At 40.1% G+C, this 23,112-nt stretch overlaps 2 protein-coding genes and 1 long non-coding RNA gene across 10 annotated transcripts; 2 read left to right on the top strand and 1 right to left on the bottom strand.

Moving 5' to 3' along the window:
* The first annotated feature begins 3,187 nt into the window (after positions 1-3,187).
* On the top strand, positions 3,188-4,086 carry LOC132992918 (uncharacterized). The gene is made up of 3 exons (XR_009676404.1): positions 3,188-3,680; positions 3,770-3,790; positions 3,895-4,086. It is a non-coding gene; the product is annotated as an uncharacterized LOC132992918 (long non-coding RNA).
* A 3,324-nt stretch (positions 4,087-7,410) lies between these two features.
* Positions 7,411-10,176, top strand: LOC132992848 (uncharacterized). Of its 7 annotated transcripts, none has more exons than XR_009676389.1 (10): positions 7,411-7,504; positions 7,588-7,630; positions 8,175-8,337; positions 8,424-8,444; positions 8,545-8,605; positions 8,725-8,735; positions 8,827-8,889; positions 8,992-9,012; positions 9,111-9,581; positions 9,702-9,826. XR_009676389.1 is itself a non-coding variant. In XM_061062379.1 (7 exons), the coding sequence occupies exons 2-7, from the start codon at positions 8,425-8,427 to the stop codon at positions 9,883-9,885; spliced, it is 360 nt and encodes a 119-aa protein (XP_060918362.1). In that variant the 5' UTR covers positions 7,909-8,337; position 8,424; the 3' UTR covers positions 9,886-10,176. The 7 variants fall into 7 exon arrangements, 2 of the variants coding, with proteins under 2 accessions (XP_060918363.1, XP_060918362.1); XR_009676392.1 differs by lacking the exons at positions 7,411-7,504; positions 7,588-7,630 and having other exon boundaries at positions 7,932-8,337; positions 9,111-9,317; positions 9,409-9,468; positions 9,561-9,581; positions 9,702-9,840; XR_009676391.1 differs by lacking the exons at positions 7,411-7,504; positions 7,588-7,630 and having other exon boundaries at positions 7,932-8,337; positions 9,111-9,468; positions 9,561-9,581; positions 9,702-9,840.
* A 389-nt stretch (positions 10,177-10,565) lies between these two features.
* mthfd1b (methylenetetrahydrofolate dehydrogenase (NADP+ dependent) 1b) lies at positions 10,566-23,039 on the bottom strand. Of its 2 annotated transcripts, none has more exons than XM_061062377.1 (28): positions 22,841-23,039; positions 20,787-20,871; positions 20,484-20,543; positions 20,321-20,374; positions 20,015-20,151; positions 19,801-19,901; positions 19,541-19,677; positions 18,495-18,606; positions 18,266-18,393; positions 18,069-18,166; positions 17,684-17,857; positions 16,992-17,128; positions 16,825-16,871; positions 16,630-16,737; positions 16,454-16,528; positions 16,255-16,357; positions 16,044-16,120; positions 15,659-15,799; positions 15,497-15,565; positions 15,181-15,292; positions 14,844-14,983; positions 14,508-14,549; positions 14,184-14,284; positions 13,482-13,659; positions 13,169-13,276; positions 12,854-13,006; positions 11,838-11,958; positions 10,566-11,192 (listed from the first exon to the last, which is right to left on the bottom strand). In XM_061062377.1, the coding sequence occupies exons 1-27, from the start codon at positions 22,876-22,878 to the stop codon at positions 11,869-11,871; spliced, it is 2,805 nt and encodes a 934-aa protein (XP_060918360.1). In that variant the 5' UTR covers positions 22,879-23,039; the 3' UTR covers positions 10,566-11,192; positions 11,838-11,868. The 2 variants fall into 2 exon arrangements, with proteins under 2 accessions (XP_060918360.1, XP_060918361.1); XM_061062378.1 differs by having other exon boundaries at positions 10,566-11,175.
* Positions 23,040-23,112: the final 73 nt, after the last annotated feature.

Here is a 23,112-nt window from a genome sequence, read left to right as displayed (position 1 = left end):
TCTGTTTGATAACATTTCAGAACGAAATCTGCAGCCTAGTTTTCGTTCTCTCTTCGGAGAGAAAGATTTTACATGGAAAGCACGTTCAGAGACAATTGAGCCATGTCACTGATCAATTAAAGTGCAAACACACAGTCAGTAATTTACAGTTGGAGTTCAATGGGAGTTGTTTTGTTCCAGTACATGCAGGAGTATAACTGGTTATAAGGTGAAGGCAAAAATAAGACATTCACTTTAATGCTGGAAAACGTGGATCTTCCTCCTGTATCAAACCAGAAGTGTTAAAGAAAGCTGTAACACTGATCTGTGATCTTGTGATATGCCAAAATAATCAAATTTAAAAATGAAGCCATGACACATAAGTAATCCAGGTACACTTTACAAAAAGAGCAGGTCCAGGCTGTACTGTGTTTTGTCTTGTTTTCAAGAGAATAAACACGGGTCCACCATTCGGCAACAGAAGCCAGGAAAACTTGGAACTTATTTGTTTAAGGAGCAGAAACCTCCAGCAGAGACAACCTCAATCATTCTGTTGTAATTTCTGTCATCAATGATCTTTTTTTTTTTTCCATGTTTGGTAAGCACACATCTGCCCAAACATGATGGGACTATATAAGATGGATGGACATCAACATCATTCTGTTTAACTTGCATATAGCACACATGTGCGCTCAATGTGATTCTTTCGATGAAGGCAATAGCAACCAAACAATAACAAAAGTTGCGTCAGGACACTTGCCATTGGCTCGTCTAGTCATACCTCTTTGTTATACTAGTGTTCTGTTTCCCATTCAAAACACACTTACAATATACTGTAGTCGTGCATGACGGAGCTTTAATTGAACCAAAGGTTTGTAGTTGAACAAAAGCTGTGCCAGTTACATTGTAGCCACCCTATGGTTAGGTTACACCCCTGTTTTGAGATGCCAGTGAAGGTCATTCATTTCATGTTGTGATGTGAAGCTGTCAATCGCCTCCATGGAAAACAACACAATCACTTGTTTCCTGGCCACACCCAAATCCTTTCTTTCCTGCGACATTCGTACATTTTTAATTGTAAACATAAAGTGTATTGATCAATTGGCAGTTCATCCCATAATAGTGTGCTTGTACCAAAAACACACCCACATTCTCCATCTCCCGGCACTCTATTAATACAGCCTGAACACGCACATCAGACCATCCGACACACACCTTTCAGACTTTCTGCATCACGTAAGTAGTTAGTACAGTTGGCTTTCAATCAATCAATCAACTTTTATTTGTATAGTGTCAACTCATAACAAGTGTTATCTCGAGACACTTTACAAGAAGCAGGTAAAATACCTTACTCTTTGTCTGTTAACATTACAAAAGAGCAGGTAAAAAGACCTTACTCATTGTTATGTTACAAAAAGCAGGTAAAAGACCTTACTTATTGCTATGTTACAAAGATCCGGCCTATCCATCATGAGCACTTTAGCAAAGCAGCAAAAGTTACAGTGGTAACAAAAAACTGCCTTATTAAAAGGCAGAAATCTTCGGCCGGATCCCCGGCTCATGACGAAACAGTCTTCACAGGCCTAGACTGTGCCGGGCTTGGAAAGGGATAGGGGGAGAGATGGGATAAGATGCAGGAAGAGGGATAGAGAGCAAGGGGGTGGGGGGAGGTAGACCGTCCATCAGCAATCCGGTGGGGAGGGGAGGGGGTGTGGGGGGTTGTTCTGGCAGGCCGCCAACCCACGATCCGGTGGGGAGGGGGTAGTGGTGGGGTGGGGGTTGTTCTGGCAAGCCGTCAACCGACGATCTTGAGGAGCCTAGGAGAGCTCAAGAGCTCCCAGGAAAGTAGGTGGTTAGTGACTGAGATTTATAGATAGATACATGCAGTAATATGATGTACTGTATATGCAGAGAGAGAGAGAGAGAGAGAGAGAGAGAGAGAGAGAGAGAGAGAGAGAGAGAGAGAGAGAGAGAGAGAGAGAGAGAGAGAGAGAGGAGCTCAGGGTGCCAGTTCCCCCGGTAGTCTAAGCCTATAGCAGCATAACTAAGAGCTGGTCTACACCAGCACCAGCCCTAACTATAAGATTTATCAAAAAGGAAAGTTTTAAGTCTAATCTTAAAAATACAGACTGTGTCTGCCTCCCGGACCCCGGCTGGAAGGCGGTTCCAGAGGAGAGGAGCCCGATAACTGAAGGCTTTACCCCCCATAGTACACTTGGAGACTGTAGGTACCACCAGCAGGCCTGCACTCCGGGACCGCAACGCTCTCGAGGGACAGTACGGCACTAGTAGCTCCTTAAGATAAGATGGTGCCTGGCCATTTAGAGCTTTGTAGGTGAGAAGAAGGATCTTGAATTCTATTCTAGACTGTATAGGGAGCCAGTGCAGAGAAGCCAGGACAGGAGTGATGTGGTCCCATTTCTTGGTTCTGGTCAGTACACGAGCTGCAGCATTCTGGACCCGTTGAAGAGTCTTTAGAGATTTGCCAGAGCACCCTGACAAAAGAGAGTTACAATAATCCAGTCTGGAGGTAACAAATGCATGAGCTAGTTTTTCTGCATCACTTTGCGACAGGATATTCCTGATCTTGGATATATTACGAAGGTGAAAGTAGGCTGTTCTTGAAACTTGACTGATGTGAGAGCTAAAAGACATATCTTGATCAAAAATAACTCCTAGATTCCTAACAGTGGTGCTAGATGCCAGGCTGATGTCATTAAGGACAGTCACATCACTAGAAAAAGTCTCTCTGAGGTTCTTAGGGCCTAGCACAATAACTTCAGTCTTGTCTGAGTTAAGTAGCAAAACATTTCTGGTCATCCAGGTCCTAACGTCCTTAAGGCATGTTTCTAGCTGACATAACTGACTGGTACCATCGGGCTTCATTGATACATAAAGCTGAGTATCATCTGCATAACAATGAAACTGTATGGAGTGTTTCCTCATAATATTTCCCAGAGGAAGCATATATAATGTAAAAAGAATTGGTCCAAGCACTGAACCTTGTGGGACTCCATGGCAAACTTTAGTGTGCATAGAGGACTCATCATTAACATGTACAAACTGAGATCGGTCTGATAAGTAGGATTCAAACCAACTTAAAGCAGTCCCTGTAATTCCAAGCAAATGCTCCACTGCTTTACTGTTGATTAAGTAATAATGTAACTTATAATGATCTTAACTCTCTTTATGTTTTCAGTTTGGAAAGAATTCTACTGCCCATCTAAACAAGCCAACATGTGTAAGTCTCTACAATATCTTTTTTAATTTGTGTTTTATTGCAGAATACCTTTCTTCACTCTTGGTTATGATCAGTATTTGACATACACTTGTTTTCTATTATCAAAATGAGTCATAGTTATCCATGCAAAATGTTTTTATTGTAAGGATTTCGGGTCCTTGGGCCTCAAATACAACACGTTGTTGTTCTGATGGTTTTTTTAAAAATGTATTTTGAAAGGATTGTGTTTTATTGCCTTTAAAAAACTTTCCATTTACAACTATTAATTTGCACTTTGTTTGTCTTTCTGTCACAGGTGACAAAGAGGTAATTGATTTTTTTATACTTTTCTATTTTCTATATGTGTGACACGCAGCATGTAAACATGTTCACCCATGAAGAATCTGTTTCACTCTCATTAAAGGAAAAGAAATGCTCAGAGGGCTCCAGTTCAGATGAGACAGACACTGACTCAGACGGAGTAAGACATCCTTCCTCTACCTTCATACACTTTGATTTGTTTCTGTAACTTTGCAGCACTGTGTGTTAAGTATCTTTTTCCTTTTACAGAAAGGAGGACGGTGTAAGACGGTAGGAGTTTTGAAGACGTTTAAATTGCAACCATACAGCCTAAAGCTTTGTTGGTTTTTGCTTTTTACTAAAAAGGCTTCTCATTCTTTTGTGTTGGTTTTCAGGATCACAGAAGGAAGAAGAGAAATAAATGCAGAAAAGGAAAAGAAGAGAGGGGAAAATCTGGGGATCATAAGGGTGGTGGTGGTGGTTGTGAAAGTGGTCGAAAATAATTTTTTTCAAATGAATCACAATCCTCTGAGAATTATATATTATGAATGATATATATTTCTAATAAACTAATCAAGAAAATTTAAGAGTGGTTTATTTTTTTGTTCATAGATATAACTTCAGTGGGAGACTCTAAATGAACACCCACTGAAGATTAGCTCTGCAAGGCTCACAAATGAAGAAGTCTAAAGTGACAGTGCTTTACAGGGAACAAGCTGCTGCGGCTTTTTTTCAATAATTATTTCAGCCAAAACAGCCTCACCATGAAGCAGATATAGAGAAGCCCTGCATAAGACATCATACAAGTCAACAAATAAAACTTTCTGCTATATTTTGGATGATTTAAGATAGCAAAAAACTCAATAATGTCATGTGGCTATAACAGAAAATGTGATTGTGTTGAATTAAAGTAAAGAGGAGACACTTAATTGAGCCCCCATTTAGAGGAGGTTTGCACACAATGAAGGGCAAAGGTGATCAAACAATAGATAATAAAATGTAACATTAAAAACATGCTAACATTATTAAATACAATAAGAAAATAAGAAGAAATGTAGTTCAATGAAACACATATTCAGTGACATTGATCTGTTTGCAGCATCTTAAATATTATGTTCATATTGTAAAGTTTGAAAGAATATTAAACACCCAAAGTCTTCATAGACTTATCAAACACATGTATTTCTATTGGAATATTATACTGGGCAAGTTTTCCTCCCATTAAATTAACACAACCTGAACCAGGATGATAAATGTTACTAAACCAATCAAAGAAGTGAATCTCCTGGAGGTGGCTGAATGGTAGACTCATCATAGAAAAAACCTCAAATTAAACTCTTGGTTTAACCCTCTTGGAGTCAATGTCCAGAGTATAAATCCAAAAAACTTCTCGTTCAAGCAACAAAGAATCAACATTTCCTCCACCACTGGGTTGTTTAACTAGATCAATACTGAAGTACCGGAGAGTAGAAACATTGTGGGAAATGTGCCACTACTGGGCTTCTGCTGTCATGGTTACAAATGTTGGATCTGTGTTCTGAGATTCTTGTTTTCAGAGGTCGTTTCAGAGTCGTTTTGTCAACATAAGCCAGGCCACATGGGCAACTTGAGAAGATAGATCACATTATTGGCGCTGCATGTGATAACACACTAAATGTCGAAGGTTTTTCCTGTGTGTGGGTGATGGAAGGTGGAAGTTTTGTGTGTGAAGTTGCACTGGGGGCAGTTGCAGCGTCTGTAGTTGCCAGAAGGCACCGACTTTAAAAAAAAAATAAAAATAAAAAGAGTGGTGCGCAGTCGATGGTGGAAGGTGGGCTCTCACCAACAGGTTTCTCAGGTTTGGTGGCCTCTTACATTAAAGGGTGGTGAAGTGTAACGTGAGAGTTGGATCAGAGTCAATAATGTGCAAGTGTTTTTGGATGACGCACTGAAAACTTCTGCCAAATGAGGAGTGCTGGACAATGTTGTGTTCTGTCTTTATGTTTTAATTTGTCTTCATCACTAGTTCTATATTATAGAGCCGCCTCTATTATATCATTTTCTCCTTGCTTTACATGTCATTATGAAAGTTTCTCCTGATGTTCCAGTCATGTAAGTCAAGGTATTCTGGTAATGCTCCAGGCACTGTAGGCTTTTACCTGCTGGAGTTTATATTCATACATTTCTTGTATGTTCTTGTGTATTTGAAGTGTCTATGCATAGTGGACCTTAACTATGAATTTCTTGCATAGTAAATAATCTATATTGTTCCTTGTTTTGTATCACATGACCTGTCAGGTGACCTCAGGAGTTGTATATATGTGGAGGTGTGTCTACTAACTTGATGAAGGGCGAGGGCCTGAAACATTACACAAGGTTATAATTCCCATTAAATGTTAAGTGGACTCAGTCTGTCTCTGTCTTTGGATATACTTTTTGTCCAGCACCCAGTACTCAACTATTAGGATGCTTTTGTGTGCTGTTTGATATTTTTGTATGATAGACATTACCTAAAGTGCTCAGCCATTCAGCAGATCACTATGGCTCCAAGTCACTCAGTGGATCCGGTCCAATAAATACTGATGCTTTGGGAGGACCCAACGGGTGGCACAGTGCATCCTCAAGAAGGAGCCAACATAAAAGAGTAATGTCATAAACACAGCCACTGAGTTACTCTACCGCCATTGACCAAATGCAATCGTGTGCTGTGGAAGGTTACCGGAGTGATTCTACATCATGGTTAATGGACATATACTAACTGATGAGTCAGAGTGCACAATGCTCCCTTCGGCTGCAGCACAAAAACTTGTTAATTCATTCCGCGGGTGTTGTACTCAGATAGCAAGCTCCTCAGAAGATGCAGATAGAGACCCTCTCAGATCTTGACAGATCACATTTGGTCAAGCGTCATTAGACACTAGCTACCCATTTTGCAAGCCCACTGAAAGTGTCATGCCATCAGGGAAAACCTTCCAAGTCCAAAAATGCCACGCTGGTAGGGCACTCTGGCCCACCCAGTGGTGCCAAAAGAAGTGGGTATACTCTTAATTTTTCCCCATTTCCCCTTTTTTTAAGAGGCTCGTCCAGCAGAGTATAAACAGCCTGTGTTATAAACAGTGACAGGTAAAACTACTCCTACATATTTAGTTTGTGTGTACTAGCCAATCAGAGATGAAGTAAGGAGAGTCATCCCTTCACCATCAGGCGGAAAAAAATGCAGCATACTACTGAATATTGTCAATCAATCAATGGTGTAAATCAGATGAGATTTAGAAGTGGGTATACCCTATGGAGACTGAAAAATAAGTGGGTATACTCCGCATACCCTTCACTACACCACTGGGATCACCAGGTTGGGGTCCAGGTTCACATGAGTGCAGAAGGTCATGTGAGATCAGCTGTTCTTTCAGACTGGTGAATTAAATGTTCTTATTGGAGCCTTGCAGTGTGCAAGCCCTCTTTTTCGTTGTTTTCAGTGACAGTTTTGCTCGACTCAGCACATGCTTGATTGTTGTCCATGTGAGATCAGCTGACTTGAGGATAAGATCTACATTAGGCCTGTAGGCAGTAACAATCCACGAGGGTAAATATTAAAGTATTTACAGTCCATACCTGCTAACGGCAGTAAGAGAATCGTAAAGATGTTTAAGATTTTTTTGATTTTTTAAATGTCCTTCCCAAATCCCATTCCTGACATAGACTTTAATATCGAGCAAGCCTCCAATATCAGTGCAATAAAAACATACATACGTGAAATAATTATGAATAAAAAGTCAGTGAAAGTCATTTGATGTTTTAAAAAGGAGCTGTCAATCACTTTTATGAAGACAAACACGATCTCTCTCTCTCTCTCTCTCTCCTGGACACTCCCAAATCTATCCTGTCCTGCAACTATCAAACTGTCACGTTTCTGAACATGAAGCTTGGGTGTATCAAATAACACATCGACAATCTTCATCTCACAGGCACTCTATAAATAAGTTCAGAAAACACCCATCAGACGTGTCTTTTTGATTTCTGCACCAGGTACGTAGTTTGGGTCGCTGCTTTTTACTACGTGATAAATGAAGGATTTCATATTCTAAGACCTCTTTTTTCCTCCCTTTCAGTAAGAAAAGATATTCTACCACCAACATCAACAAGTCAAAATGAGTAAGTCTCTATTATTATCATGTGTTAATAGTTTAAGAATCTTACTGTATCTTCAGGCTGACATTACTTTTATAATGCTCGCTGGACTTTATTCCACATAAACACGTTTACCTGCATCTTTTACATCACATTTCTAAAAAAAGTATGTAAAGTGTCGACCTAGATATGGACGTCTAGGATAACAGTATCTTTCCTTTTTCTTTTTTAGTGTTTTAGCTCTATTTTCCAGTGTATTTGGAACGATATATATAATATCTGATATTAAGCTTTGAGAGGAATTAGATGGCCGTGATCAATATTTCATATGAAAAAGGGAGATCATACACTTCAGCTATAGATATATGTTAATAGTACAAATACAAATATCTGTGCCAAACAACTTGAAGGATTTTGGTTCACTGCACTATAAAAACAACACATTTTTGTGCTGATCTTTTTTTCATTCATCAAAAAATGATGCATTTAACGAGGATCGTGATTAATTGTTTATGATAAAATGTCAATTCAGTATTGTTAAATTGCACTTTTTGTCTTTTCTTCACAGGCTGTGGAGGGGTGAGTTCCTTTTTTATGTATTTAATGGTGACTTCAATGTGTGACTAACAGCATTCAAACATGAAAGCTCATCATGCCCCCTCTAACAGATGAACCTACATGGAGCCGTAGACAAGGACCCGATCCCAGAATCGGAATCCGAGTCAGACGGAGTAAGTAATCATTCAACATGTCTCTTAACGTTTGCTGTGACTTTACAGCACTTGTTTGTTTACTTTCCTATATTTTACTTTAACAGGATGGAGGAAGGTGTAAGAAGGTAGGAGGTTTAAATTCATGCTAACTAAAAGTATGCAGCCTGAAGCTTTGTGCTTTTAGGTGAATGTGCCAAATCATTCTTCATGTGGTTGATTTGAAAGGGGGAGAGGAGACGCAGGGAATGTGGAAAAGATGACAGGGAGGATTGGAGAGGAAAACAAGGTAATCATAGTGGTGATGGTGTTGTTTGGATAGTGAAAATGATTCCAAATTTTCTTTTACATTTTGAAAAATTAAACTGTAAATTTGATATTTCATTTTTTTTTGTCGTTCCATCACAGGCTGCGATAAGGTGAGTGACACACAACACGACGTAAAATACCAAAATCAAACAGAGCATATTAACATGGTAACTTATTAAGCGGTTTCATTCACATAACAAGGGCGGGAGAGGCGGCTCAGGGGACGACGACGACGGCTCTGAAACGGACACCGAGTCAGACGGAGTAAGACATCTCTTTTTTTCTCCTCCTCTTCCTTTTCTCTATCAAACTGTTTCTGTAACTTTGCAGTGCGTGTGTTGATTTTCCATGACTTTTCTTTTACAGAACGGAGGACGGCGTAAGAGGGTAGGAGTTTAACATTCTTTTGAATTTAAAGGATGCAGCCTGAAGATTTGCGTTTTTAAGAAGTCGTGCCAATCTTCCTTCATGTGTTTGTTTCACAGGAGGGGAGGAGACGAAGACGAAGGGGCGGCAAAAAAGGGGGATGTGGAGGAATGAAAGACGACCGGAGAGGGAAAGATGGTAACCATGGTGCTGATGGTGATGGTTGTGATGATTGTTAGAACTAAATTATAAAAAAAATCTGTCAATTTTCAGCTGTTAATTTGAATCTTTTTTTTTTTTGTCGTTCCATCACAGGCTGCGATAAGGTGAGTGACACACAACACGACGTAAAATACCAAAATCAAACAGAGCATATTAACATGGTAACTTATTAAGCGGTTTCATTCACATAACAAGGGCGGGAGAGGCGGCTCAGGGGACGACGACGGCTCTGAAACGGACACCGATTCAGACGGAGTAAGTCAACTTTCAGCTACTTTCTGTTTTTTACAAAATTCAATCGCTCTACAGCCCAGTTGTGTGAATATTTATCTTTTATTGTTTTACAGAAAGGAGGACGGTGTAAGACGGTATGCGTTTTAAATCATCTTTGATTAAAACTATACATCCCAAAATTCAGTGTTTTTTTTTTGTTTTTTTTTTGTTTTTTTTTTAAATGTGCTGATCATTTTTCATCTGTTGGTTTACAGAATAGAAGACGAAAAAGGGGCGGAGGGAAATGTGGGAAAGGAAGAGACAGGGACAATAAGGGAGGACAACGTGACGGTGGTGGTGGCCGTGACGGTGGTGGTGGTGGCTGTGGAAGCCGTGGCGGCCGTGACGGTGGTGGTGGTGGTGGCCGTGACGGTGGTGGCCATGGATGTAGTTAAATAAATGATGAGAATTTCATAAATGAAAACCCCTGTGAGGATGATAAAGAATAAACCCATCTGTAATAAACTAAACTCAATACAAAGCGAGACTGGTGGATTGTTTCTTCATGTGGACAGAGCTTCATTAGAAGACTCCATATCAACAAATAGAGTGAAGTATGATCGTGTGGGTTAGATGTGAATATTCAGCCATGACAAGCACATCATGTGGCAAATATTTTGACCGGTCTCTGAGTTGAATGATTGAAGTGTTGAAATAAAATGCTGTTGGATTATAAGTCTGCAATAACAAGTCTCCTCTCCTGGTCTGTCGTTCCCCACTCTCTGTCTCTCTCACCGAATCTATCCACTGTCCTATCTCTCTAATAAAAGGCATAAAAAGCCCCAAAATATATCTTTAAAAAACACAGCCAAGGGTGTGTGAAGGCTACAAGTCATTAAGTCAAATGAAAGAAAACATCCAGGATGTACCTCACTCCTGAGACACAACGTTAGCTGGGATCTGCTCCTCTACCAATAACTAACAGATTACTGTTTAATGATCAAATTAAATGAATACATTTGGATTAATTAAGTATAAAGTAAACAGAATAGTGTTATATGTTGTATTTACAAGATTTTACTGAATATTTCACTGATCCTTTTAGTCCAATTTAAAAAAAAAAAAAAAAGTCTCCTGTGTGGCTTTCCTTGTTGAACACTTTATTTGATCTCTTCTGACAACAAAATGGAAACCATTGTTTTACAGCATCATGACAGTTGGGTTTGACGAAGCTTTGTTAATGTTAGACAGCGTTAATATTAGGTTAGGACACAGGACAGACTAAAGGTTCAAAGTCATCATATGGACTGAAAATAAAATGTCATAAAAATATTTCATAAGGTGGCCGTACTTTTTTTTTTTTTAAAAGGCACATCAAATTCAGTAGACTAATACAGACAGTGTGTTAAAAGGAGATTATCTTGTTGTAGTGCACACAGAAAATAAACAGAAAATAAAATAAAAAACTCCAGATGTGCCAGATGTTAACCGTCTAGACCGTTGAGATTACCTGTGCAGCAAGTGATGTAAGTGAAATGTTTTGAAAAGGACGTTTCCCACTTGCAAACTATCACAGACTCAAGGTGCTAAACTCCGCTGTGAATCATATTATTGATTTTCCTAACAGGAGCAATGTGGGCAAGCAGATCAATTATTTACAGATGTCGGGGTTTGATTGAAAAAGCTACAAACAGAACCAGCAGACAAGCTCAACGCCTTTTCCAGTTATTAGACCGTGATGTTTCAGTGAGGCTCAGTGGGGGGTGCTGGGGGGAAAAAAAACAAAGAACAACGGTAACTATTAATAAACAGATAGTTGTCTTCCATCCCTGCTAACATAAGTAAGAGTTTAGTGTGAGTAAGAGATGTTCCAGTACTTTTCCATACGTTAAGTTTTTATTTACACATACTGAGTACATCCATTACTAGTGCAGTGAATAAAACACTAAATATCATTATGAGATGTAACCTCATGTTGGGATATGGGTATGACAGTTATAACTGCTGTATGGCCTGGCTCACTACGTTGAAGGAATCCTTAATTTAAAAAAACAGGCTGAGACTTTTAACCTGCTTCATTCAGTGTTTGCTTTATCAATTTTATTTGACTGAAGATGGCACAGGGGGACATTGTTCTAGCTGTGACTCATGTTAGACTCTCTACTAGCAGCCCACTGTTCCTAACTGTTTCCATTATTTTTTGTTCTGATTGTACTCTAAACCAGTCATTAGTAGCAGACATGATGTTTTTTTGTTTTTTTCCTCAGCTTTAGAGAAAAAAAGTGCATTGTTTAGGGGGATGATGGGGGCCACATAAAAAAAAGATATTGTATCAAAGTAATGACTAGCATTCCAAATAGTGCATCTTTGGCAACATCATAGCAACTCTAGTGTGCGTTCATCTTAATTACCTTCCTTAGCTTCGTACAGGAGAGTCCTGCTTCAGAAGAGCCCGTTGACTTGTTCAGTCTCAGGGTCCAGGTCGATGTCATAGAAACAAGGCCTGGTGGGCAGCCCAGGGATCGTTGGCATCTAGGAGGGAAAAAATAGAGACTATGTTTTACACAGTCAACAAAAAACTTTGTAAATAACCATAACCAATCATCCAGATCATGGACTTGGTTGAACAATAGCACATTCAGGCACACCCTTCATGAATCAGACCTGAAGACAAAGCGTGAAACACTCCTAAATGAGTTCAACTGATGATACTTTTTATGTATTTGTTTATTTCTTTCTAAGAAAGTATATAAATGTATATTACAGATTTATTACTTATTTAATCATAAATTCATTTATTAACCAAAGATTAATGGAGAGGGGGTGGGATTATATAAATTCGCACTTTTACCCACTCCTTTTCGAACATGAAAATTTATGTTGTCTTACGCAATTTTCTTTCCTGGATCTGTTTTGATTTGTTTTTTTTAAATCTGGGAAACACACACACACACACGCACGCACACACGCACGAAATTAAGATTTCAATCAATCAAACAGAGCACATTGATGAATATCAGTATAAAAATGGGACATGTAAACATGCAGAGTTAAGTGTGCTAGTTTACATCTGTAGTCTGTAAGCAGTTACTGTTGAGGTCGATTCCTTTCATTTCTGTGAATTTGCCCCTGCGTGTTGTAGCACACCATCTCACAGCCGTGTTTTTACAGCTCAAAATATATAATGTTATGTTTTCTTTGTATTTGATTAGAAAGATTACTTATTATTAAGAGTTCAGTAAAGAAACATAAGACATGCTCTGTTTGTTTGAATGGGATACAAATATAATTTTATGATAGACAGATAAATGTAGAAAATCCGGTTGTGAACATTGTCACGCAGTTTGGAGTTGCATTTGTGAAGCAGTGGAGATGACATACTGTTGACAGAGAAGGCAATGTTGGATCAACATGAACGAAAACATACCGTGCCAACCAGTGGGAACAGAAAGCCAGCGCCGACGCTTGCTCGGATGTCTCTGATTGGCAGGATGAAGCCTGTGGGCACACCCTTCTTGTCGGCCTCGTGAGAGAGCGACAGATGAGTCTTTGCCATGCACATTGGCAGATTGCTAAAACCCTGAGGGGAGAAGTGAGGACACAGAAAGTTTTGTTGGATGTTTAACTAGGGCATATTCAAGCGTTCTCATTCCAGTTATGATGATTCTGTTGCAGCAGCCAACGATCAGGCCTGACGACTCGGACAAGCGGAGAAAACCAGTGGACTTGGAGAGGTGCTGACCTGTTTGGTGTAGAGCTCCACCTTGTGTTGAGCCTCTGGCAGAAGCTCAATGTCATCCGCTCCATAGATCTTCTGGGCGATTATTCGAATCTTATCAGCAATAGGGAGCTAGAGAGGAGTTAGAAAAATAGACTGAACGCATCAGGACATTTCTTAGGTGTTAATTATCTTTAGTGTATCTTGCTTTTTTTTCCCTTTACAGACAAAGAAAAATGACATCAATAAATTTCTATCTAATAGATTCAGTAACATACTTAATCTCAACTATTTTGACATATCTAATGAACTACACAAGTAAAAACATGTTCCTTACCTCCAAATTATAGAGGAACTTGAAGTTGCTGGGAGCCTCGGAGGCCTTTTGAACAGCCTGACCCAGAGCCACTGCCCCCGCTCCACCTTCAGCCCAGTGAGAGCAGCGCACAGCATCGAAGGCTCCAGCAGCTTTAGCCACGCTGCAGACCAAATCCAGCTCAGCCTCAGTGTCTGCCCTGCAGGGTGGTCAGAAAAAAACCAAAAAGGAGTCAGAGACAGACAGACACGAATGCTTGGATCCAAAAAGGAAAGGTAGAAAACAGAGAAGCCCATTAAGAGCTAAGTCCGTGCAAGAAAGCAAATCTTCAAACTGCTTCATATTTTTACTGGTTTCGATAACTTACAGTCAGACTAAATATCGATTTCAAAGCAAGTCTGGTCTTCTTATTTTTCATCTCGACTTGAAAAACTTGATTCATGTGTGTTGTAAACTAAGGGGAGTTTTGAGGATGCTACAAGCAAAACTAGCAGTTTGTATAGAGTCAGATTTCAGAGCAGATCAAAGGAATTTACCATAAAGCAAAAACAAAGCGCTGAAAATGAGTTGAATGTCAGGAGAGCTAGGGGGAACTGCAAGGTTGATCTCACTAAATAGTCATTTGATCTGTAATAATTAAACTAAACCCAAAAAGTCTGTGTGTCCATGTCTGTGTTGGTATAGACCAATGCAATCCTTTATCAACCACGTTGCCATACTCACTTGAAACCATTGACAGCCACCACCACGGGGACACCAAAGTGCTGCGCATTCTCTATCTGCTTCCTCATGTTGCTGCAACCCTTCTCCAACAGCTCCAGGTTCTACATTCAGGTATGCATAAAGTATTTTAGGTGAACTCAATTGAAGAGGAAGAAGCAGCACAATCTCACAGCTGATATAAAAGATCTATGGAGATGCTCATAATGCATTAAACCACCAAATCAGGATGTTGATTTTTTTTGTTAATCTTCAGCAAATCAACAGAAAACTTTTTATTAAATACATTAATACAATACATTATTGTAGATTCTTGTACTACATTACCTCCTCAATGTATTCTTTGGGCAGTGGCATCCCAGCAGTGACCTGATGAAGAGTAAGGTAAATGTTTCACTACATGTAAATCCTTTTAACAATTAACATGTAAAGCATTGTAAAACAGACGATTTGCTGTTTGATTTAAGCTCGTATGGTATGAATCAAGAGTTAAAAAATCCCGAATAAATCAGCTGAAAAACAGCGTTTTGTGCACAGGAAGTATTTATTGTGATGTGTATATGGCGGGTGGGTGGGTGCTGCAGTCAATATTCACAATGGAGAAAAACAAACATGTAAAAAAAAAATATATATTTTTCTATAAAGGATGCTAATAAAACTCACCGTCGGGCCTCCTCCGTGCATCTTCAGCGCTCTCACGGTGGCCACCAGCACCACCACATGGGGTCTCAGGCCGGAGTAGCGGCACTTGATGTTGAAGAACTTCTCCATGCCGATGTCGGCACCAAAGCCGGCCTCGGTCACTGTTTTGTTAATTTGACAGGGGTTGTCAGAAACAGACAATAGTAAGAAAATCCCAGCAGTGTGGCATAGTGGGTAATGTTAATGATGTCATCACTTGTACTACCAACACAGCTAACCATCTATATATTGAGGCAGTGCAGTACTAGATCAGGCATGTAAATACTGATGAAGCATGCTAGCATATATCTCCATTTACCTACAAAGCCCTCGGGTCCAACCAGCTTCAGAGCTATTTTATCAGCAAGGATGGAAGAGTTGCCATGGGCGATGTTGGCAAATGGGCCGGCATGGACAAACACAGGGGTCCCCTGCGGATATACAAAGTTTATATATCACACAAAGCGTGTCACTAAAGGCAACATCACCCCTTTGGCACGCAACGGGAGAGCATCATCATTTGAAGGGATTTACCTTCAAAGCTTAAGAGATAGAAGAGCTTTAAAATGCCCCTGTTTTGATTTGTAGGGTTGTTTTGGGGTAACTTTGCATGTTAGCGTTTGTGTTTCACTCACCTCCAAGGTCTGCATCAGGTTTGGCTTGATGGCATCTTTCATCAGCACTGCAAGAGCACCACTGACCCCCTGTAAAGAAACACATGGCCCTATTAAAGCATGTTCCCACAATACTTATCACGTGTTGATTTCACTCATTGAAGGAGACTCCAGACCACTGACCAGGTCCTCAGTGGTGATCGGTTGTCCGCTGCGGCTGGTGGCCACCACCATCTTGGCCAGACGGTGTCGCATGTCCTCCAGGCTGCTGGTGAGGGCGAGCACCGCCATGATTTCACTAGCCACTGTGATGTCAAACTGGGCCTGGAGGACAAAGGAGGTACTACATTACCACTCAGCAACAACACAGTGAGCACAGGATTAGGAAGATGCACAAAAGACAAAAACACAGAGATGGAATAGTGGGTAATTCCAGTTGAGATTTCAAATAACTTAGAGATTTGAAAGAATGTTAATCATTTGGTTCCCCAATGGTCTTCTTTGTTATTGTTAGACAAAACAAATCACATGTACAATCATTCCAGCTTTGTGGATTGTATCTCTTTACCTCTCTTGTGTGTCCCTTCTCAGTGGGAGACTGGCCGATTGTAATCTTCCTCAGGAATCGATCGTTTGTATCCAACACTAGAGCGGCACAAATAGAGCGTCTAAACATTTTCAAAACCCTCAAAATCACCAGTATATATATATTCAGAAGAGGCAATTAAGCAGACAATGATAGAATCATGTGGATTTAAAGACATGTTGAGTTTTCATACCTCTGTGCCATGTGACAGAACTCGGCTCCATGTCCAGCCGGGCAAAGCGTGTGATCTCTTCTTCGGTCAGTGTGGAGGGATCAGTCTTTTCTATGCCCAGTCTCTAAACAAATACAGACAAACTTAGTGTTAGTTTTACTCTTTTGTCAAGACTTTAAGTTAAGTCAGAACATAGAAGTCCGCAGACACTGTCTCTTACTTTGAGCCTGTTGATCTGGATGGGGGAGAACTTTCTCTCTCCTCCATTCAGCGGCACCAAGCGATTATATAGAGCCTAAGGAGGCGAAGAGAGGGAAAATAAATCGTCCACCAACTCTCAAAATAATTTAGTGTAACGTATTTTTAATCAAATCACAGACAAAATAGGAAACCCACCTTGTCAGATTGTGTAGACTCATGGAACATGCGAGCGTCAATGGCTGCAGCCACTAAGTTGTTGGCTGCTGTGATGGCGTGGATGTCCCCAGTGAGGTGGAGGTTGAACTAAAATGAACAGTCTTATTATTGAGTTTGTATTTTTTTTTTTACAAGAAAAGGTAAATTTGCTAAGTTGAAACCGAGGTGTAGTACCTCCTCCATTGGAATGACTTGAGAGTATCCACCTCCTGCAGCCCCACCTGCAGACACAAAACAAAACTACACTTAAAAACACTAGTGTAGGATTAATAGAAGTACTTTTCAACAGTTTGTAACCTGTGCAATCTCTTACAGAGTTACGTTTTTTCCTCAAATCTCACCTTTTATGCCAAAGGTGGGTCCCTGCGAAGGCTGTCGGACACATGCGAACACGTTGAGCTTCATGTGGGCTCCCAGGGCCTGAACCAGGCCGATGGTGGTGGTGCTTTTTCCTTCGCCCAGAGGGGTGGGTGTAATGCTGAAAACAGAAAAATGCAATCAGTGGTTTCAGATTTTAAGAGGTACCAAATACCAAATGATTGTCTTAGGTGTTTGAAAACATCAACAAAATCTGTGACAAGCATGCATGACGAGGTACAAACTTTATCAGCTGTTTTAATTTATAAGGCGATTTGAAAAAAACTACGTCACAGACCACTTTTGGTATTTTCACATCATAAAAAGTAAAAGAAAACAAACAAAAAAACACCTTGAACCCTGAAATATTTTCATGGCTCTGACTTGCTAGGTAAATTTAAAATGTGATTAAATTTCAAACATAAAAAATATTCAATTGTGTTTCTTCTGTGAAGAATTTCCTGAACTCTTTAATATCTCCTACAGCACTTAGCGTCTGCTAAATGAATTGAATTGTAGAATTAGCACTATCAATAGCAACAACCAATTGTCAGAGAACATCTTTTCTAAATAGTCTTTAAATAACCATTTTGTAGGGGGTAAAACAACCAGTACAGTACAGAACACTAAACTATAATGCAGTACAGTACAGGAGACAACAGTTCTGACTGCTTACCCAGTGACCACCACATATTTGCCGTCTGGTTGGGCCTGCAGCCGTTTGATGATACTCAGCTGGACCTTGGCCTTAGTCTTGCCGTAAAGCTCCACCTCATCACAGAGCAGCCCCACCTCTCGTGCTAGATGGTCGATGGGTTTGGGCACACAGGAGCGAGAAATCACAATGTCGCTGTTTGAAAAAAAAAAAAGAAAAAAGATGAGACCAAAAAAACTAAACATTTTATCCCAGCACAGACAGAAACAGCAAAGACTGAAAGTACACATCAAGACAGATAATTTCAAAAGGCTGCACTGTATGTGGATTATCAAAATAAAGTAATCTTTCAGTCACATGTTTATAGAGTGAGTGACCAAGAGAAGAAGAAGGGAAGCATTCAAACCTTGGCACAGGCTTCTGCAGGTTGAGTTTGGTGTGAGAGATGCTCCACTTCCCCGGCTGATGGCTATCCAGGAAACGCTTTGCACTCAGCACTGTGTTCTACACACAAACACACACTCAGAGTCAAACTGACACTATGGCATTAATAGGAACTCCTGACTAATTCTTAACTAGAGTTTAGTTTAGGATGGATCTTACCGCCATCAGCATGGCCACAGTCATGGGTCCAACACCACCTGGAACAGGCGTGATGAAGCCAGCCTGCTCCTTGGCTGAAGCATAGTGAACATCACCCACAACCCGCTTCCCACTCGGTTTAGTATCGTCTGAAAGACAATGAGAAAACCTTTATGGTAAATAACATGAATTAAACCTGAGTTTTGCTGATGGACTTCTATGAAGCTTGAACAGGAATGTACAGTCGGACCTGGAACATGGTTGATGCCACAGTCGATTACCACCGCGCCTTTTTTAATCCACTCTCCTTTCACCATCTCTGCTCTCCCGATGCCAACAACCAGGATGTCTGCTTTACCAACCTACACAAAGGAAAACATACATTACAACATTTAACAGAAAAACAATGATAATTTGTAATAATGACACAAGGATTGACTGATATTTAACTTCTGAGATATATTAGAAAGGCTCAAAATACGTTCAAATGTGAAGTGAATTTTACGGCCAGGAGAGGGCAGCAGAGATCCGTAATTCTGGTGTCATCTACAACAAATTTTTCATGGAGCACCATGCACAATGCACAGGTTACACAAAATATACAAGTCATACTGTAAGTAAAGAAGCATTTCATCAGATTTACATGTGCTGTGAAAAGGCTTCATTTGAAACATCAAACAACATGCAGCTCATGTCATGTCCAAATGACAATGTTAATTGGTCATTGAACATAAATATGCTTTTGATCTTACAAGTCAGACTTTGATTTATTTAACCTCTTTGGAGAAATGTTGAAAGCAGTTTGTATACCTGCATGGATACTTTCAATTTGACCAATGCAGAAAACAAAAAAATGGCCTATAAAAAATGCTATGCACCCTGGAGTGTTGTGTGAGCACTTATTGCACAATGGGCACATGAGCCCTAGACCAGCGGTTCTCAATTGGTGGGTAGCAACCCAAAGGTGGGCTGCAGAGCCCCTTTTAGTGGGTCGCGAATTTGACACTGGCAAAAAAAAAAAAACGCTTTCAAAAAGTTTGTGAAGCAAAGTTTGTTTCGTTCTGCTTCTTTGTTCTGTCACATGCTTTCTACCATCTGAGGTCCTGCACAATTTCTCATAAATAAATAAAAATATATATATATAATATATAAATAAATCTGATTGGTAGAAAAATATCAGAAAATTAGGTCAGGATTTTTCATGAAGGAGTTGGTGGTGTGTCCTGAGGCCTGACTATTAAAGAACAACTGCCCTAGACTGTGTTGCTAGGCTGGACGGATGTCCCACTGTTGTACCTCTCCAGCAAGATCAGTAGTTTTCGAGTGGCAGGTTGTGACGGTGGCATGGTTCCACAGCAGCAGGTCGTGCATGGGTGCGCCCACAATTTTACTGCGACCAAGCACCACAGCTCTCGACCCTGCCACAGACACACCTGTAGACGAGCAGAAGTCTTATTAACTGATTTTGATCTTTCTTTTTCGTACATTTTTAGATTAAAGATGTTTCTTTGTAACCATAGTGATAGGTGTTGTACGGTGTTAATTGTGGCATCTACCTGTCTGCCTGATGAGCTCCATGCAGCCGCTTGGTGTGCAGGGGATGAAGCAGTCGCCCAGATCCCCACGAGACAGCTTCCCTGCATTTATGCTGGTCAGCCTGCAGTAGACCAGAATACAGTGAACATAGCAAATAGAATGGTCTTCAACTTTTAAAAGAAAAGCGTTGGTTTGATTTAAGCACTACAATCTTAAGTTTATGTCAGTGCCTACCCGTCTACATCCTTCTCTGGGGCCACTGCGTTAGTGACCTTCTCTGTGTCGATCTTATGGACTGAGTCTAAGGGGAGCTGCACGATGAGACCGTGGATCGACGAGTTCTCATTCACCTCCGTGATACTGTGAAGAACCTACAGACGGAGAGACAGATGGAGATTTTAGTTTCTGTATGAAGTGATTACCGTATTTGGAAACAAATAACACCTCAAATACCAAACTTTGCAATCTTTCAGCATTGAAAATAATTTGCCTCCTATGTCAAGTATTAAAGTATCATCATTTAAATGAATGCCTTCTCACCTCCTCCTCTGTTGCAGTCTTTGGAAGTCTCATGTGTGTGGCATTTATTCCAATCTGTGGGCACAGAAGAAAAGATTGGACCAAGAGAGAAGACTGATTACAGTAGAAGTGTGGTGCACATGCAGTACACTGTGTGTAAATTGTTTTTTGTTTTTTTGTTTACCTCTGCTGCTGCTTTTAACTTCATGCTGATGTACAGGTTAGAATCATCTCGATCTCCAACCTGCAAAGATACACACAATCACATCAGTGTTGATGAAATATAAACGCAAACACAAAAGTCACCTACAAAACAACACATCTAGAAACTGTGTAACAAGGGAGGGCACACAACTCTATCCTTACCTGGGGACTTTCTCCAGAGAGAGCCATGAGAAAGCACATGGCAAAATTAGCTAAACAATTAAAAATGTTTTGGGTTTTTTTTTTTAACCTAAAAGCATTTTAGTTCTCATCTCACACGAACCTGTAAAACCACGAGGCCGGGTCTGAAGTTGAGGTCCTGAAGCTTCATCTTCTCCACATCCTTCTTTAGACGCTCCCTCACCTGCCTGAGAACACAAGACAGTAGAACTAAACTCAGTCCAGGGTTTAGTCTACATGTAGTGACAGACAGGTCTATCTTTATACCACCATGAAAGGATATGATGACTATGAGGTTCACAAGCCATCATCCAAACGTGTTCCTTCTGTAACAAAGGCTGCAGATGTGGAGACTTAATACATGCCATCTCCCTGTCTGTTTTTGAAACAATTTTCTAACCTTATATCATCAATAAAAAAAAATCTGTGAGAAGGAGCGTTGTATCCCTGGACCTTGTCTCCGCTTTGTCTCTTATTTGTTTAGCAATGGTAGTGGCTACACTTAGAAATAAAGAATTTGCGTCACACAGCATTGATGAAGAGTTATTGGTCTTTAACTCAAGTGCTTAACCTGTGCCAGCGTAAATAAAGAGCTCAACCTGAGCTTTTCTTTTTGTTCTATTCATAAAATTAATAACACAATTAATCAGCTGTTCTGGTCTCATTGACTGTGAAATAAAAAACTCTAAAGACACACATGATGTTGAGATAATTTGAGCATCACGAGCGTCATTGGCAGCACAGATGAAACGACCATGTGATGACTGCTGATTGTGGATGTATGATACACTGAATTGACACCAATTTGAACTAATTTTCAAGTATCCTCAGAGTGAGTTTTTGTCCTTGCAAATGTGTGTGCTCTTAAACCCTTATAGTCTCCCACCATCTTAATTTCTTTAGACTCCCTTTAATTTTTTAATTCATATAGTTACAAATAATAACAAAAGACAACCTTCTATCTAAACTCTGTAATTCAGGTATATTGTTTTTCATGTGACCTGCACTACGTTGTTTTTACGTTTTAACTTTGAGGGAAAAATAAGAACAATCATTAAAAAGATATATTATAGACTTCATAACGTTCTGCCTGTTAGCATATTGCAACATTAAAACAATCCTCATCACAATGACAGTTGATATCTAAACTCCTTGTCAATGATAAACTAGGAAGGATCGCACAACAAACAGCATTTCCTGAAAAACGACGACAACCTCACCAATAAAACTCTGACCTTAAAGGTCACTTGTCCAGAACAATCAATGGTATGTCAGATTTTGATACGCTGCAGAGATAATGAAGGTAAAGGCTCTGCAGATCTGTGGAGAGGCTGTATAGTCCTTTTGTGCGACATCAATTCATTTAACTAATGAGAACTGTGAGGGACAGTTAACAGGGTGCAGCCTGTCATGCCTTGTGACAAGCACATGCAGCCAATTGTGCTGCAGTTTTTGGTGTAGGCAAAAGGTTCACCTCTTCCAAATCCATTTCCTGAAAGTGGTTGTTATAAGCAATATTCTACTGTCAAAGTCTGAGCAATGAAAAACATACAAACCCATTGCAGATTACATTTGAGTGTGGTTTGCTTCCAGACTTAAGGTCACTGGACTGATGGGGCAAAGATCATATCAACACCTGAGGTTGTTACATAATACTGCAGGATTTACAGTAATGCATCCCAAAGTATTTAGAGTAAAAGTATATTTATGATTTTACAATATTTCAAATTGTCACAAGCCCGTGTATTTAGATTGAACACATATAATATTTTGGTAAATGACAACCAGGAAACCCAGTTCAAAAGAAACGTGTGCAAGAGTAAACTTTGATTTCTCACACAATCAACAGACTGGTGGAAAACTCCATTCACGTGTTGGGCATCATGTGCAACCAAAACTGTGTCCAAACTAAGTTTTTTGTCATAGAAAAAGATGAAGCTATATAATAGCTGCATGCACGACAAGTCTAGAATCAGGTGCTGGAGTTTGTTTATGGCTCAAATGACATTAACTTTGTGCTACAGAGTAACTGTATCAATCTGCTAGTTAGCTGTCCAGTTAGCAACTAAGTAAGTTTCACAGACATGTAGGCATGCCTGTTACAACTTCCTGGATATGTGCATTCATAAAAGTACTAGACAAAAATGTGATACTTACGCCGAAACCTCTTTCCCACTAATGATTTGAGCAGACATCTTTAGGTCCTGGAAGTCCGTGTTCTCAGGTGCTTCTGCTGTCCTTGCACGTTCTCAGCCTGAGGAGAAGAGGAGCACGCTGCAAACTGGAGTTTATTCCACGGGCGTCTGGAGTGGACGGTGTGGACGCAGGCTTCTTTCAAAGGTCCGACACTACTGTTTAAAACCAGCGTAAAAAGTTTAAGGAATAGCGTCTGACGTAGCACGCAGCCTGGCTAAGGGGGAGTGACGTTG

The sequence above is a fragment of the Labrus mixtus genome, chromosome 18 (assembly GCF_963584025.1).
Source record: "Labrus mixtus chromosome 18, fLabMix1.1, whole genome shotgun sequence".
NCBI lineage: Eukaryota > Metazoa > Chordata > Actinopteri > Labriformes > Labridae > Labrus > Labrus mixtus.
The sequence above is the reverse complement of the archived record's forward strand: the minus strand, read 5'-3'. Positions and strand labels throughout refer to the sequence as shown.

What these genes read in the sequence shown, in the direction of transcription:
- LOC132992848 (XM_061062379.1), top strand. Translation starts at nt 8,425, where the DNA reads ATGGAGGAAGGTGTAAGAAG. An exon ending in ATGGAGGAAGGTGTAAGAAG is followed by an intron (nt 8,445 to 8,544) that starts GTAGGAGGTTTA and finishes TTGATTTGAAAG; the next exon opens with GGGGAGAGGAGACGCAGGGA. An exon ending in CGGACACCGAGTCAGACGGA is followed by an intron (nt 8,890 to 8,991) that starts GTAAGACATCTC and finishes TTTCTTTTACAG; the next exon opens with AACGGAGGACGGCGTAAGAG.
- mthfd1b (XM_061062377.1), bottom strand. Translation starts at nt 22,878, where the DNA reads ATGTCTGCTCAAATCATTAGTGGGAAAGAGGTTTCGGC. An exon ending in TTCTGTCACATGGCACAGAG is followed by an intron (nt 16,121 to 16,254) that starts GTATGAAAACTC and finishes GTGCCGCTCTAG; the next exon opens with TGTTGGATACAAACGATCGA. An exon ending in CCAAAGAATACATTGAGGAG is followed by an intron (nt 14,285 to 14,507) that starts GTAATGTAGTAC and finishes ACCTGAATGTAG; the next exon opens with AACCTGGAGCTGTTGGAGAA.